Consider the following 15,352-nt stretch of genomic DNA (forward strand, 5'->3'; position numbering starts at 1 on the left):
AACAACCCCCTAACCCTCCCCCCCTTCTTTATGGGTGTTCCCCCCCATCCTTCCCCATTGCCTCCCCCAACAATCACGTTCATTGGGGTTCAGTCTTAGCAGGACCAAGGGCTTCCCCTTACACTGGTGATCTTACTAGGATATTCATTGCTACCTATGAGGTCAGAGTCCAAGGTCAGTCCATGTATAGTCTTTAGGTAGTGGCTTAGTCCCTGGAAGCTCTGGTTGTTTGGCATTGTTGTTCATATGGGGTCTCGAGCTCCTTCAAGCTCTTTTAGTTCTTTCTCTGATTCCTTCAACGGGGGTCCTGTTCTCAGTTTAGTGGTTTGCTGCTGGCATTCGCCTCTGTATTTGCTGTATTCTGGCTGTGTCTCTCAGGAGAGATCTACATCCGGCTCCTGTCTGCCTGCACTTCTTTGCTTCATCCATCTTATCTAATTGGGTGGCTGTATATGTATGGGCCACCTGTGGGGCAGGCTCTGAATGGGTGTTCCTTCTGTCTCTGTTTTAATCTTTGCCTCTCTATTCCCTGCCAAGGGTATTCTTGTTCCCCTTTTAAAGAAGGAGTGAAGAATTCACATTTTGATCATCCGTCTTGAGTTTCATGTGTTCTATGCATCTAGGGTAATTCAAGCATTTGGGCTAATAGCCACTTCTCAATGAGTGCATACCATGTGTGTTTTACTGTGATTGGGTTATCTCACTCAGGATGATATTTTCCAGTTCCAACCCAAAATGGCCATTTTTAATATGCTGCCAATCCATGAACATGGGAGACCTTTCCATCTTCTGAGATCTTCAATTTCTTTCTTCAGAGACTTGAAGTCCTTGTCATACAGATCTTTCACTTGCTTGCTGAGAGTAACACAGAGATATTTAATATTATTTGGGACTATTGTGAAGGATGTCATTTCCCTAATTTCCTTCTCAGCCTGTTTCTCCTTTGAACAGAGGAAGGCTACTCATTTGTTTGAGTTAATTTTATATCTAGCCACTTTGCTGAAGTTGTTTTTCAGGCTTAGTAGTTCTCTGGTGGAACTTTGGGGGTCACTTAAGTATACTATCATATCATCTGCAAATAGTGATATTTTGATTTCTTCCTTTCCAATTTGTATCCCTTTGGCCTCCTTTTGTCTTCTGATTGATCTGGCTAGGACTTCAAGTTCTATGTTGAATAAGTAAGGAGAGAGTAGACAGTCTCATCTAGTCCCTGATTTTAGTGGGATTGTTTCAAGTTTCTCTCCATTTAGTTTAATGTTAGTTACTGCTTACTGTATATTGCTTTTATTATGTTTAGGTATGGACCTTGAATTCCTGATCTTTCCAGGACTTTTATCATGAAGTGGTGTTGAATTTTTGTCAAATTCTTTCTCCGCATCAAATGAAATGATCATGTGCAGTTTTTTTTGTTTTTTTTTTGTTTTGTTTTGTTTTTTTTTTTTTTTGAGTTTTATATAGTGGGTTCCATTGATGGATTTTCATATATTGAAGCACCTGTGCATCCCTGGGATGAAGACTATTTGATCATGATGATCATTTTGATGTGTTCTTGGATTCACTTTGAGAGAATTTTATTAAGTATTTATGCAGTGATATTCTGAAGGAAATTGGCCTGAGATTCTCTTTCTTTGTTGGGTCTTTGTGTGGTTTATGTATAACCATAATTTTGTCTTAATAGAAGGAATTTGATAGTGCTCTGTCTGATTCTATTTTGTGGAATGTTTGGAAAGTATTGGTATAAGGTCTTCTATAAAAGTCTGGTAGAATTCTGCACTAAACCCATCTGGTCGTGGGCTCTTTTTGGTTAGGACACTTTTAATAACTGCTTCTATTTCTTTAGGAGTTATAGGGTTGTTTAGATGGTTTACTGTTCCTGATCTAACTTTGGTATCTGGTATTTGTCTAGAAAATTGTCTAATTCCTCCAGATTGTACAGTCTTATCGAATATAGGTTTTTGTAGTAGCATGCGATTATTTCTATCTTTCTCTATTTGTTGAGGCCTGGTTTGTGGCCGATTTTATGGTCAGTATTGGAGAAGGTACCATGAGGTGCTGAGAAAAAAGTATATCCTTTTGTTTTAGGATGAAATATTCTATAAATATCTGTTAAGTTCATTTGGTTCATAGCTTCTGTTAGTTTCTCTATGTCTCTGTTTAATTTCTGTTTCCATGATCTGCCCATTGATGAGTGGGGAGTTGAAATCTCCTATTATTGTGTGAGGTACAATGTATGCTTTGAGCTTTAGTAAGGTTTCTTTTATGAATGTAGGTGCCCTTATGTTTGGAGCATAGATATTAAAATTGAGTTCATCTTGGTGGATTTTTCCTTTGATGAGTACAAAGTGTCCTTCCTTATCTTTTTTTATAACTTTTTGTTGAAAGTCAATTTTATTTGATATTAGAATGGCTACTTCAGCATGTTTCTTCAGACCATTTGCTTGGAAAGTTGTTTTCCAATCTTTTACTCTGAGATAGTGTCTGTCTTTTTCTCTGAGGTGGGTTTACTGTATGGAGCAAATTGATGGGTCCTTTTTACATATGCAATCTGTTAGTCTATGTCTTTTAATTGAGGAAATGAGTCCATTGATGTTACGAGATATTAAAGTATACTGACTGTTGCTTCCTCTTATTTTTGTTGTGAGATGTGGAATTATGTTTGTTTGTCTCTCCTCTTTTGGTGTTGTTGCAGAGAGATTACTTTCTTGCTTTTTCTAGGCTGTAGTTTCCCTCCATGTGTTGGAGTTTTCCATCTATTATCCTTTGTAGGGCTGGATTTGTAGAAAGATACTGTGTAAATTTGGTTTTTGTCACGGAATATCTTGTTTTTTCCATCTATGTTAATTTAGAGTTTTGCTGGATATAGTAGCCTTGGATGACATTTGTGTTCTCTTAGGGTTTGTATGACATCTGCCCAGGATCTTCTGCCTTTCATAGTCTCTGGTGAGAAGTCTGGTGTAAGTCTTAAGAGGTCTGCCTTTATATGTCATTTGACCTTTTCCCCTTACTGCGTTTAAAATTCTTTGTTTTGTACATTTGGTGTTTTGATTATTATGTGATGGGAGGAATTTCTTTTCTGGTCCAATCTATTTGGAGTTCTATAGGCTTCTTGTATGTGTATGGGCACCTCTTTCTTTAAGTTAGGGAAGTTTTCTTCTATAATTTTGTTGAAGATATTTACTGGCCCTTTTAGTTGGGAGTCTTCACTATCTTCTATACCTATTTTCCTTAAGTTTGATCCTCTAATTCTGTTCTGTACTTCCTAGATGTTTTGGGCTAGGAGCTTTTTGCCTTTTACATTGTCTTTGACAGTTGTGTCATTTTCTATGCTATCTTCTGCCCCTGTGATTCTCTCTTCCATCACTTGTATTCTGTTGGTGATGCTTGTCCTATGACACCTCATCTGTTTCCTAGGTTTTCTATTTCCAGGGCTGTCTCCCTTTGTGCTTTCTTAATTGTTTCCATTTCCATATTTAAATTCTGGATGAGTTTGTTCAATTCCTTCACCTATTTGGTTGTGTTTTCCTGTAATTCTTTAAGTAATTTTTGTGTTTCCTCCTTAAGGGTTTCTATTTGTTCACTTGTGTTGTCCTGTATTTCTCTAAGGGAGTTATTTATGTCCTTCTTAACATCCTCCATCATCATCATCATAAAATGTGATTTTAAATCCAAATCTTGCTTTTATGGTGTGTATGGATATTCAGTATTTGCTTTGGTGGGAGAACTGGGCTCTGATGATGCCAACTAGTCTTGGTTTCTGCTGCTTAGGTTCCTGGCTTGCCTCTTGCCATCAGGTTCTCTCTGATGTTAGCTTGTCTTGCTGACTCTGAATGTGGCTTGGCCCTCTTATAGACCTGTGTGTCAGGACTCCAATAGACCTGTTTTCTTTCAGCAGAATCTGGGAACAGAGAGCTCTCCTCTTAGGTGTGTATACACTCCTGGTGAATGACTTTCAACTCTAGGAGCAGGCAAAAACTGGAAGGGTCCTGCCTCTTGCTGCTCCTAGGTCCCTGTGCTCAAAGGGCACATATGGCACTAAGTGATTTCTTCTTGGGTCAGAAATGTGGATCAGTTCAGTTCAGTTCAGGCACAGCTAGAAACTGGGAGTATCTTGTGCCAGAGAACTTCTGTCTTTTTGTGTCCTGGGGCCACCAGGCAGGTAGCTTGGAGCAGAAAAGTTGGTCTTACCTCTGCTCTGAGGTGTTATAGGCACTCCTGGTGACTGGCTTTCAGCTCTTGGTGTGGGCAGAAACCTGGAACATCCCTGCCCCTGGCTGCTCCTCAGTCCCTCTACCCAGGGGGCACAGATGGCACTAGGCAATTTCCTCTTGGGTCAGGAATGTGGGCAGAAAGTATTTGTCTTGAATATTTGAGTTCTTAAATTCAGCATTTGCCAAAAACAAAGGCATCACTACACTAAAAAGCAGCCTCTTGCAATTTTTTTGCATTATCATTTTTCTCATTTCTGCTTCTGCAAATCTTCTGTGTGTGCTTATTTGAATCTGACGCACAGGTCCAGTGACCCTCTCACAGCAGTGACTCTCCCACATCACATCATTTCAGGGTTAGTGAGCCACTGGGACCATCAAAGCCAGCCTGATTCAAGTTGATTCCAATCAACTATTATATCACCTCATGCCTTTCTAAACTCTTCCTTCACAACATCAGTTGGACTTAAGGATTAATTTTTTCTTTACAAAGAACATTCAATGAATGATAACATAGCATAGTGGGAAACAGATTAGAACAGGGTTAGACATACATGAACATTTACATCACCTGCCTCATAAGAGTTTCAGAGGAAAGGATAAGGAGGTGAAACCTGTGCTTGAATTCCAGATCACTAACACATGTGATATTGCTGTGTCTACACATAGTTGAACTGCCTCCATAACCTTAACATCATAGAACTTTTCTAAGAACTGATATCTATGCATGCAAAATGTCAGATATCTAGCACATATTAAATGTTATCTCTGATCAGATATTCATAACCATATGAATAGATGTGATATAAAAAAATTTAGATAAGCTGTTTCCTCTGACTACTCCTTCAGCAAGGTTGCATCAACTTATGTTACAAAGGTATGATCTCATTTCTCAGCTTCTGTGCAAATACTAGGTAAAACAGGTGTAAATTTTGTGATAATGACAATTCTGTTTATTGAGTAGTTGTTAATACTTCAACTGCTTCTCTTGACATGTGCCTATTTTATAAGGAAGTTCTTGTAATGTGTAATATCAAATGAAAGGAATAGTTTGCCCTTTTATACATTACCCTATGCCTCACTCATTAACTGATGCATAGTCCAGAATATTCCCTGCTGTCTTCTTCACAGTATCTTTACCATCCATAGCCTTTCAACTTAGAATACATGAAGAAATGGGATTTCTCCCAAGAATGTCTAGACCACTGCCTCATTCTGTTCTCCATGTACCTTACCTAAGAGTTCATGCACTTGGTTTAAAAAGAGCCAAGATCGAGATGTGGTGGCTAATATCTATAATCCTAGCACTCAATAAGTTTAAGCAGGATTGTCCACAGGTTCCAGGCCAGCCTGAAATATATGGTGAGATAGTTCTAAGAAAGTATGGGTCATATAGTAGTTCTAGGCATGACTGAACTACAAAATATTTCTTAAACTAAAAATTGAAATTAAAAAGATTTAAAAATCAAGTGTTTTAGAATGTAACTGATCAGGACATATGTATTTACACTATAAATAAAAACAAAATTATTATTCATGATAAAATAAAGATTTCATTTTTACAGCAAATTCTTACCAGTTTTAAAATATTGTAGTATCTCTTGGTAAAAATTTTAACCCTGTGGCATTAATAAGTTGCTACTTGTATCTGTCTTTAGCAAAAATTATCTGTAAATTACATAAGTAACTATAGGGATATAGAAATACTTAAGATTCTCTCCTAAGTTTTCCTAACACTTACTATCTCAAAAGAGAAGGCAAGTTCCTTTTTAAAACACTATGCATCTTGCAAACAATCATGAGATGCTGGTATAATCAAATAGGAAACACACCATGATTGCGTCTAATTGTGTTTATAAAATGCTACAAAATCAGTTTCATAATTAAACCATGACACTAAAATGCCATTTGTACTCATCTTGTGGCTAATAAATTAAACTCTAGGTTTAAAAAAAAACTACGTAAAAAGAGGTTAACATGTTCTCAAAACTAACTATGGAAATTGCACTATAATTTAAAATAAGATTACTTAAAATTTGGATTGTAAGTTCTTCTAATTTTCATTAAAACAGATTTAATCTTGACAACTGAGCTGTTTTTGGTCCATGTGCCTCACTGAATTCCAGTTGCAACCAGTTTGCCAGGAATGGGATAGATAACATTTAGGTTTGTGAGACCACATTGGCTGAACCACCAGCCAGTATCTTTATGCAAGTGACTGTAGCTCTTCACTGACAGACTATTAAGCAGGCAAACAAGGCAGCACCCACCCATCATTATCAACATCTGAGGTGCTGAAAGGCATCAAGTTCTGATTATCATCATCTCTGAAGCCCCAGAATGCATCACTTGCATAAAATGGATTATTTTCAAATAATGAATTCAGAGAACTGTTTATGATTTTAATCAACCTTTATCATACAGTTATACAGAAATACTGTTTCTAGAAAAAGATTTCAATTATTTCTCTACTATTTATCCTGTTAAAAATCTCTGACAAAATGTGCTTAACCTTGTGAATATTGGTATCTTTACATGAACAGAACCACCAATATGGAAGTTCGGCTACACATACGAAATCAGATTACAGTACATGTGCTTGTCATACTTGAAGGTGGTCTGCATGGTAACTGATAATTTTTTTAAAAAGAAAATAACTTACATACCATATGTTCATTTTGTTACACAGTGGGTTTTTAATGTTTTTTTTAATTTTATGTGTGTAGTTATTTAGCCTGCATGTATGTCTGTGTACCACATACACAAAGTGCTTGTAGAGGCTACAGTGTGTGCTGGATCCCCTGAAACTAGAGTAATAGACATTTAAGAACCCCCATGTGAGTTCTGAGCATTGAACCTAGTCTCCTGGAAGAGTGATAAATACTCTTCACCACTGAGCCATCTCTTTACACCCACAACAGGCTTTCAATTTAGAAAAATAATTATAGATGAAAATGAAGCATTTACCCTTAAGAATATTAGATCTGTAGTTGCAACATGGTCCACTTTTCTTTAGAGGGTAGAGTGTTCCTGTGGCATGCCTTATGTGCATGTGACAAATTCTGATGTACTACTGAGCTGTACTTTATCATCATGGTTCTTCACATTCTGTACAGACTTCATTTTCAAAGAGCTTCATTTGACAACTGTATGAATAGCATGCCTGATGTTCACCAGATCCCTTCAAGAATTAAGTTTCCTGGTCAAGACAGCCCAGCTAATAATTAAACTACAGGCTCAGGAATAATATTTTATTTTATACAGCTCCATGAAAAGAGAATTTTAGTGGACTCATACCTATATTCCACCTACATGAGGTCTTTGAAACATCAGCTAAAAGAGAAGTTATGTGAAGTATCTAGGAAGCCAAGACCTGCATTTTGTTGTGTACTTCTGAATGTTTAAGATCTCTTTATATTAGTATTTTGGGGAGCCTGAAGAATTCCATGTGTGATCTAGCTGAAACAAAGCTCGACTGCTTAGTGAAGTCTCTGACTTTGCACATTATGGCACACAAAGACACACTGAAAGATGCATTTGGCAAAGGCAATGTAATTTTCAGCATCCATGTGTGCAATACCTTTCAGAAGTTCACCCAAGAGGCTGGGGAAATGCCTCAATGAACAAAGGCACTTACTACCAAGCCTGTTGACCTGAATTCAATCTCCAGAACTAACATAAAGGAAGAAGAAAAGCAAGTCCCCAAGTTGTCCTCTGAGCTAATTGCATGCACTGTGGCAAGCATGTGTCTGCACACATATACATGTATAAAATAAGTAATAAAATGCATTTTTAAAATCTGTAACTTATCTAGGAAGCAATGCTAAATTCTATGACCACAAATAGTCCCCATTGCCAATGTCAACATCAGGAGAGTCTACACCAGATGACTTCTCAATGGATTGTTTAATCACTCTTTTTAGACACACACACACTCTTCCTGGAAAAACAGTCATCAGAACTTACCCACCATATTTACTATGATCATGGCTCGCAGAACTTAATACTGTGACTGACCAATTGCCTTCATGATCTTTAGATAGATGATTAATGAAACACACTTTTGTGAATACCTGGGATGGCATTTCTGGAAAGTCACAGCCTGAGGGCTCTGACCTCAGGAGTAGGTGGTTTCCTTGGTGAGGCCATCACACAGAGACATTACTGAGAGACAATGAAATGATAACAAGGAGTCACAGGTGGAAGTAGGTCACTAGCACATGACCTTAGAGTTGTATCTTGCCTTTGCTCCATCTTTCATTCCTCTTCTTTATTTAGCCATCAAAATGTACCATGAGGGACTCATAGCTCTAAGGCTGTCAGCCAAAATAAGTCCCTGCTTCTGCAAGTTGTTTCTGTACATATTTTAGTCATGTCAATGACAAAGTTACAATACCACTTTCTCTGAGAACTCACAGAAATTTCCATCAAGCTTTACTATCAGGAATATTTGTACTGTGTGCATGCGTGCAAATGCATGTACACAAGGTCTCTTTCCTTATGCTGTCCATCTTTACTTTTTGACATGTTAGGCTAGGCCAGTTGGAACAAGGATCTACCACCTTTCTCCATGCCTGTCCCCCATGTTCCAAGGCTGGGCTTATAGGCATGTGCTGTGATACCCAATTTTCCCCCATAGGCTCTAGGAAGCTGAACTCAGGTTCTTATGTAGTGGATACTTTGATGACTGAGCAATCTCCCTAGACCTTTCCTACTATGAAACAATGGTCTTGCTCAAATGTTGAAGTTCATATTTATATTTTCCCCAAGCTCAATGTCAAATTTGTGTCTGATCATATTTTATCTGCATATCTACCTTGCACTGTACCTTTTCCTTTCCTTAGCTGTATCTTGTTATCAACAATTGAGAACTAATTGATGACCAGGAGACATTTAAGAGCTCTATAATAAAAATAAAGCATTCTCTAACAAAAGCATAGTCATCTTTTAGAGAACTTCACAGAAGCTTCCTGATATGGCACGCTCTATACTGAGACAATTCTTTGCACTTTGGGAGATAAAACACAAAAAACCTTATATGTAACCCTTTAAACTTTTGCATATCTATCAATAATTGAATTTTAATTTTCCCCTAGTGTTTCAAGGCCAACCTCCCTAATGTGCTATGAACTCCAGCCATACCACGCAGCCCCTGCCTGCCAGCTCCTCTTCTATGCTGACACAAGCTGCCCCATTTGTCAATATTCACTTGCCAAAAACCCATTCTTTCTTCCAAGACCAAATCTATAGTTCTCAGGATGCCAGAGTGTCCATCTGGTTTGAAGTGACTGAGTGAGATTCTGAAGAAAAGTCCATTTCCAAGAATCTTTACCATTAGCCTCATTTTGAAACCTGCCCTTCCTCCCATTGCAACCAAATCTCCTGGTTGCAATCACTCTTGCATTCTCTTTAAACCTAAAGATCTAAACCTACAGATTTGAACATAGGCAAGAGGCAGCAGCGGTTGGGGAAAAAAAGGTTTAAACCTAAAGTCTTCTGTGCTTTCAATGTCATTTCTGCTTCCCTCTGTACCATGACCAGTTAACAATCAAAGGATATATAGCATTCATTATGAATTTCTAGCACTAATATAGATAACCACTAAGGAGCAACAGATACAATCTCAGGAACAACAGGAGGATGAACTCAAATGTCTTTAAAAGTTCATCAGCAAAACACAAATTTATCACCAAGTATTGTGAAGTTCTAGTGAGTTAAAGTTGTGTACATGCATGAATGCATCAACGGGGATTGAAATGAACTCGTGTGAGTGTTGCTGTGGACTAGGGTTGAGTGGAAGAGCTGTGATCCACTGGAGGTCTCAGGACAGACACTTCACTGACAAAGTTACAAGGCTCAATGATGAGCTCTAACTCTCTGAGCTTAAACTAGGAATGTTGCTCACCCAGCCTACCCCAGGGTCTCCATCCACATGGCCACTGGGGTAGCAGTCAACCTCTTTAAAGGACATAAGACTCTTCAAAGTCATTAAGCAAAGTGTACACAACTGACTTTCAGACTTCTACATTATTTTCTAATCTACTGTCATCAGCTATATGCAATCCATGTATGTCTTACACAATTTCTATCTTTATGTAATACTTGGATTTTCTATCATTTTAGGAATTAAAAACTTACCCATATTTTCTGAATATTGTCCTAAGTGTATTTTAAAAAAATTTTGTTTTATCCTCTAGCCAAAAATTATCATATGAAGCATAACCAAGAGTGCCATCTTCAGATTTCAGGGCCACATGAAGCAAAAAACTAGAATCTTTCTGGTTTACTATGTAAAAAAAATTGTTTTCAATCCTAACCAAAACTCTCCTGTAAGACAAATACTTTGTTTTAAAACATTTAGCTCAGATGCGAACAATCTCTTATTAGTGCATGTTGACACTCCTCAGTGTTTCCATAACTGAAGAAACTCATCAGTCACTGTGGCATGGGTGACTTGGCTCAACTCATCTACCAGCTGGTATTTAACTTTATTTTGCTAATAACTGCTAGTCAGTTCACTATACTGAACAGAACCAGACTGATTCTTTTTTATTTCTCAAATTCAACTTAAAAGTGTATTTAAAGAATAAAGAAAAAAGTCAAATTTTACCATTAGGGCAGGTCAACAGAAAACTTGTTGAAATTTTATGGCAACTAACAAACAATGTGACCCCAAATCAGCTGCTCCTAAAGAAACATTTCCCAAAAGCACTCAGCTAAAGTTGCTTTGTCTACCTTGGAGAATACTTATAAATAAATATGTCTTTGTCTAAAAGCTGCCTGCCATCTTACCTGTGAGTGGAAACAAAATGTGGCCATGCTGAGACCCCCCCCCCCAGATTGAAATCAGTATTTCTAAGACAACTGTAGCTTTAAGGTGTATTATATTCATAAAATTCAGATCATGTTTCTTGCATGCACATTATAACCAATGGCTTTCTATCTCCCCATACCCACCAATGGATTAAAGCAAATGTAGACATTCCTGAAATACAATTTACTTAAATTATGAAATTGCAGGTTATAAAATTTCAGAGGGCTAGAACATGAGGAACCAGACAGTATTGAAACTCAGGAAACTATGACTGAGATATTAAGTTCTTTTCCATGGATATTTTAGCTACCACTCTATTAGAACTGAATGAATAAGTACAGGAAAAAGTGGCCACACTGCAGGCTGGGCTCCTACAGGACCTTTTAGGTTTATGGTCTTTACATGTTTTAAGCGTCTTTCAGCTTCACCCCAATCTCACATTTAAGAGTTAACAGCACATTCTATTAAATCCCTAATATAGTTTAATTGTGCTAAGTATCTAATAGTCTCAATTTGAAAAAAAAAGTGTCTGCCTGTAGATCTTCTTAGTCAAAACCCTTACCATCTCCCCATAGAAATAATCAGGAGATAAAGTGACATATGTAATGTTCTTTGAGTCAAGAGCATGCACTCAAAGGGAAACCAGAGATTATGCTGACACAAAGCAAATACTTAACTGCCTGTAGCTCAGTGGTTATGTCACAATTGACCAAATGTCTTCTGAAATCACTGGTATGCCTAGAACCACAACTGACCAAATCCTTGGATGGCATTATGGAACCATTAGGTATTTAAAATAATAAAAACTATAGTTAAAATAGCATGAAGAATATAAAAACACAACTTTAGGTATTTCAACTAATGCAAAGTCTGAAGTGTTCTGACATGTTGGCACTCTTGTTTGCTATCAGAAGTAATGCTGCTACAGTGCCATGATGTAATATAATTTTCAATTCACCTGGGGTTTATATTGTTCAAATTTAAACAACAGTAGTATACTATTACTATCTTATATTGATAGTTTTACAAATCAAACCATTTGAACTGAATGTAATTTTATAAAACTACCACTAGAATCAAGGTCATATGCTTTGATTCTACTTATTGTATTATATCGTTTCTTTTTCATTCTATGAACAATTGGGAAGTACCTGCCAGAAAAAGTGAGTACAGACAATAAATATTCGACTGAGAGGCTTCACTCAAATAAGATTTCAAGGAATCTCTAGAAATATTTTCATATTTTTTTTAAAATGTGTGTTTATAGGTATTTTCATGAATGTGTATATGTGTACCTTATATGTGCCTGGTGCTCTTGAAAGCCAGAACAGAGTTTTGGATCCCTTGGAACAGGAGAGTAACAGATAGTTGTGAGCACTGGGAAATGAACCCAGATCATCTGGAAGAACAGCCAGTACTCTTATTTGCTAGGTCATGTCTCTAGCCCAGATTATTTTTTAATGATTTGGCATAAGAAAATAGAATTTAAATCATATTTTTATATTCATATAGGCTTACCACTCTCATATTCATATAGATTTACCAATGCTGGTACAATTTAAATATAACACATCAGAAAGGAAAAGGTAAAAAAGAAATAGATAAAATGTGACCTAAAAGTCTCCAAATCCATCCAGGTAATCACACTACAGCTTTCGGAAGTCAGTTGTTCCATCTAGACTTCTCTGAAGCACTGTCCATCTTCCTCCTCTGAAACCCATGTCACACAGTACCTACAATGGGCCAGGAAAATGCCAAAAGAACACACCTTGCTCTCATTATTGACATTATATAACTCATTCATAATCTATAAACAAATATAAGAAAGTTTTCAATACCTTGAATACTTATTTTTAATTCTCTAGAGATATTATAACTTAGACAAACTCATAATAACATAACTGCAGCCCTGTGTGAAATATTTTTTTAAAAAACATAACTAGAAAGCTAGTTGCCAGGAGCATCTACACACCTAAGAGCAGAGGTAAAACCAACTTTTCTGCTCCAAGTGACCTGCCTGGTGGACTCAGGACACACAGAGGCAGAAGCCTTCTGAGACAGGACACTTCCAGTTTCTGGCTGTACCCAGAACTAAACTAAACCTATACGACAAATCCCTGCACCCAAATCCCAAGGGGGAGAGACCTGAACTCCCAGAAGTGCGAACAATCCTGAGATTGCAGGACAGACTGCCACTTCTGCCCACTTCTGCCCACATACTTGGCCCAATAGGAAACTGAATAATACCTCTGGATACAGGACTTTAGAAGCAGTCAGCTGCAGGAACCTGCTGGTTTCTGCCTGCTCCCTGAATTGAACTGAACCAGTCACACCCTGCACCCAAATTCCATGGGGGAGAGAGCCAGGCCCTCAGAAGTGTGGACATTCCTAAAAACTCAGAGGACACAACTACTTTCTGCCCACACTCCTGACCCAAGGGGAAATCACTTAGCTTCGCTGGGCATAGGGACCTAGGAGCAATAAGGGGCAGGACCCTTTGGGTTTCTGTCTGCAGAGAGAACTGAAAGCCAGTCACTAGGGGGGCATACACACCTGAGAATAGAGCTCTCCTTTCCCAGATACAGCTGAAAGAAAACAGCTCTACAGGAGTGCTGACACACAGGCCTACAGGAGGGTCAAGCCACATTCAAAGTCAGCAAGACAAGCTACCAACAGAGAAAACCTGATAGCAAGAGGCAAATGCAGGAAACTAAGCAACAGAAACCAAGACTACTTGGCATCATCAGAGCCCAGTTCTGAACAAGAACTGCACCTAACAAGAAGAGCAAGATTTAGACTTAAAATCACATTTTATGATGATGATGATGATGGAAGAGTTTAAGAAGAGCATAAATAACTCCCTTAAAGAAATACAGGACAGGGGTTGGGCATTTAGCTCAGTGGTAGAGCGCTTGCCTAGCAAACACAAGGCCCTGGGTTCGGTTCTCAGCTCCGAGAAAAAAAAAAAAAGAAATACAGGACAACAGAAGTAAACAAGTAGAAGCCCTTAAAGAGGAAATGCAAAAATCCCTTAAAGAATTACAGGAAAGCATAAACAGGTGAAGAAATCGAACAAAACCATATGGGATTTAAAAATGGAAATAGAAACAATAAAAAAAGCACAAAGAGAGACAACCCAGGAGATAGAAAACCTAGGGAAGAGATCAGGAGCCATACATGCAAACATCACGAACAGAATACAAGAGATAGAAGAATCTCAGGGGCAGAAGATATTATAGAAAACATCAACAATTAAAAAAAGATAATATAAAATGCAAAGAGCTCCTAATCAAAAACAGCCAGGAAATCCAGGACACAATGAGAAGATCAAACTTAAGGATAATAGGAATAGAAGAGAGTGAAGACTCACAGCTCAAAGGACCAGTAAATATCTTCAACAAAATTATAGAAGAAAACTTCCGTAACCTAAAGCAAGAGATGCCCATAAACATACAAGAAGCCTACAGAACTCCAAATAGATTGGACCAGAAAAGACGTTCATCCCGTCACATAAGAGTCAAAACACCAAAGGCACAAAACAAAGAAAGAATATTAAAAGCAGTAAGGGGAAAAGGTCAAGTAACATATAAAGGCAGACCTATCAGAGTTACACCAGTCTTCTTGCCAGAGACTATCAAAGCCAGAAGATCCTGGACAGATGTCATACAGACCCTAAGAGAACACAAATGCCAGCCCAGGTTACTGTATCAAGCAAAACTATCAATTAACACAAATGGATAAACCAAGATATTCCATGACAAAACCAAATTTACACAATATTTTTCTACAAATCCAGTCCTACAAAGGATAATAAATGGTAAAGCCCAACACAAGGAGGCAAGCTACACCCTAGAAAAAGGAAGAAACTAATCATTTTGCAAGAAAACAAAGAGAAGGCAAGCACACAAACATAATCTGACCTCCAAATACTAAGAAAACAGGAAGCAACAATCACTATTCCTTAATAACTCTCAACATCAGTGGAATCAATTCCCCAGTAAAAAGACACAGAATAACAAACTGGATATGCAATGAGGACCCAGCATTTTGCTGCCTACAGGAAATACACCTCAGAGACAAAGACAGACACTACCTCAGAGTAAAAGGCTGGAAAACAAATTTCCACACAAATGGTCTGAAGAAGCAAGCTGGAGTACCCATTCTAATATCGAATAAAATCGATTTTCAACCAAAAGTCATCAAAAAAGATAAAGAAGGACACTTCATATTCATCAAAGGAAAAATCCACCAAGATGAACTCTCAATCCTAAATATTTATACCCCAAATACAAGGACACCTACATACATAAAAGAAACCTTACTAAAGCTCAAA

General features: G+C 37.7%; 1 protein-coding gene across 1 annotated transcript in view; it reads right to left on the bottom strand.

The window, feature by feature from the left end:
* Positions 1-6,230: 6,230 nt before the first annotated feature.
* The window catches only part of Angptl5 (angiopoietin like 5), a 16,659-nt gene continuing 7,537 nt past the window's right edge, over positions 6,231-15,352 (bottom strand). The window contains 6 exon segments of the mRNA XM_032910156.1: positions 6,231-6,473; positions 6,475-6,553; positions 10,340-10,383; positions 10,385-10,501; positions 10,504-10,540; positions 12,640-12,752. Coding sequence (XP_032766047.1) covers positions 6,231-6,473; positions 6,475-6,553; positions 10,340-10,383; positions 10,385-10,501; positions 10,504-10,540; positions 12,640-12,752 — 633 coding nt within the window.

The sequence above is a fragment of the Rattus rattus genome, chromosome 8 (genome assembly GCF_011064425.1).
Source record: "Rattus rattus isolate New Zealand chromosome 8, Rrattus_CSIRO_v1, whole genome shotgun sequence".
Classification (NCBI taxonomy): domain Eukaryota; kingdom Metazoa; phylum Chordata; class Mammalia; order Rodentia; family Muridae; genus Rattus; species Rattus rattus.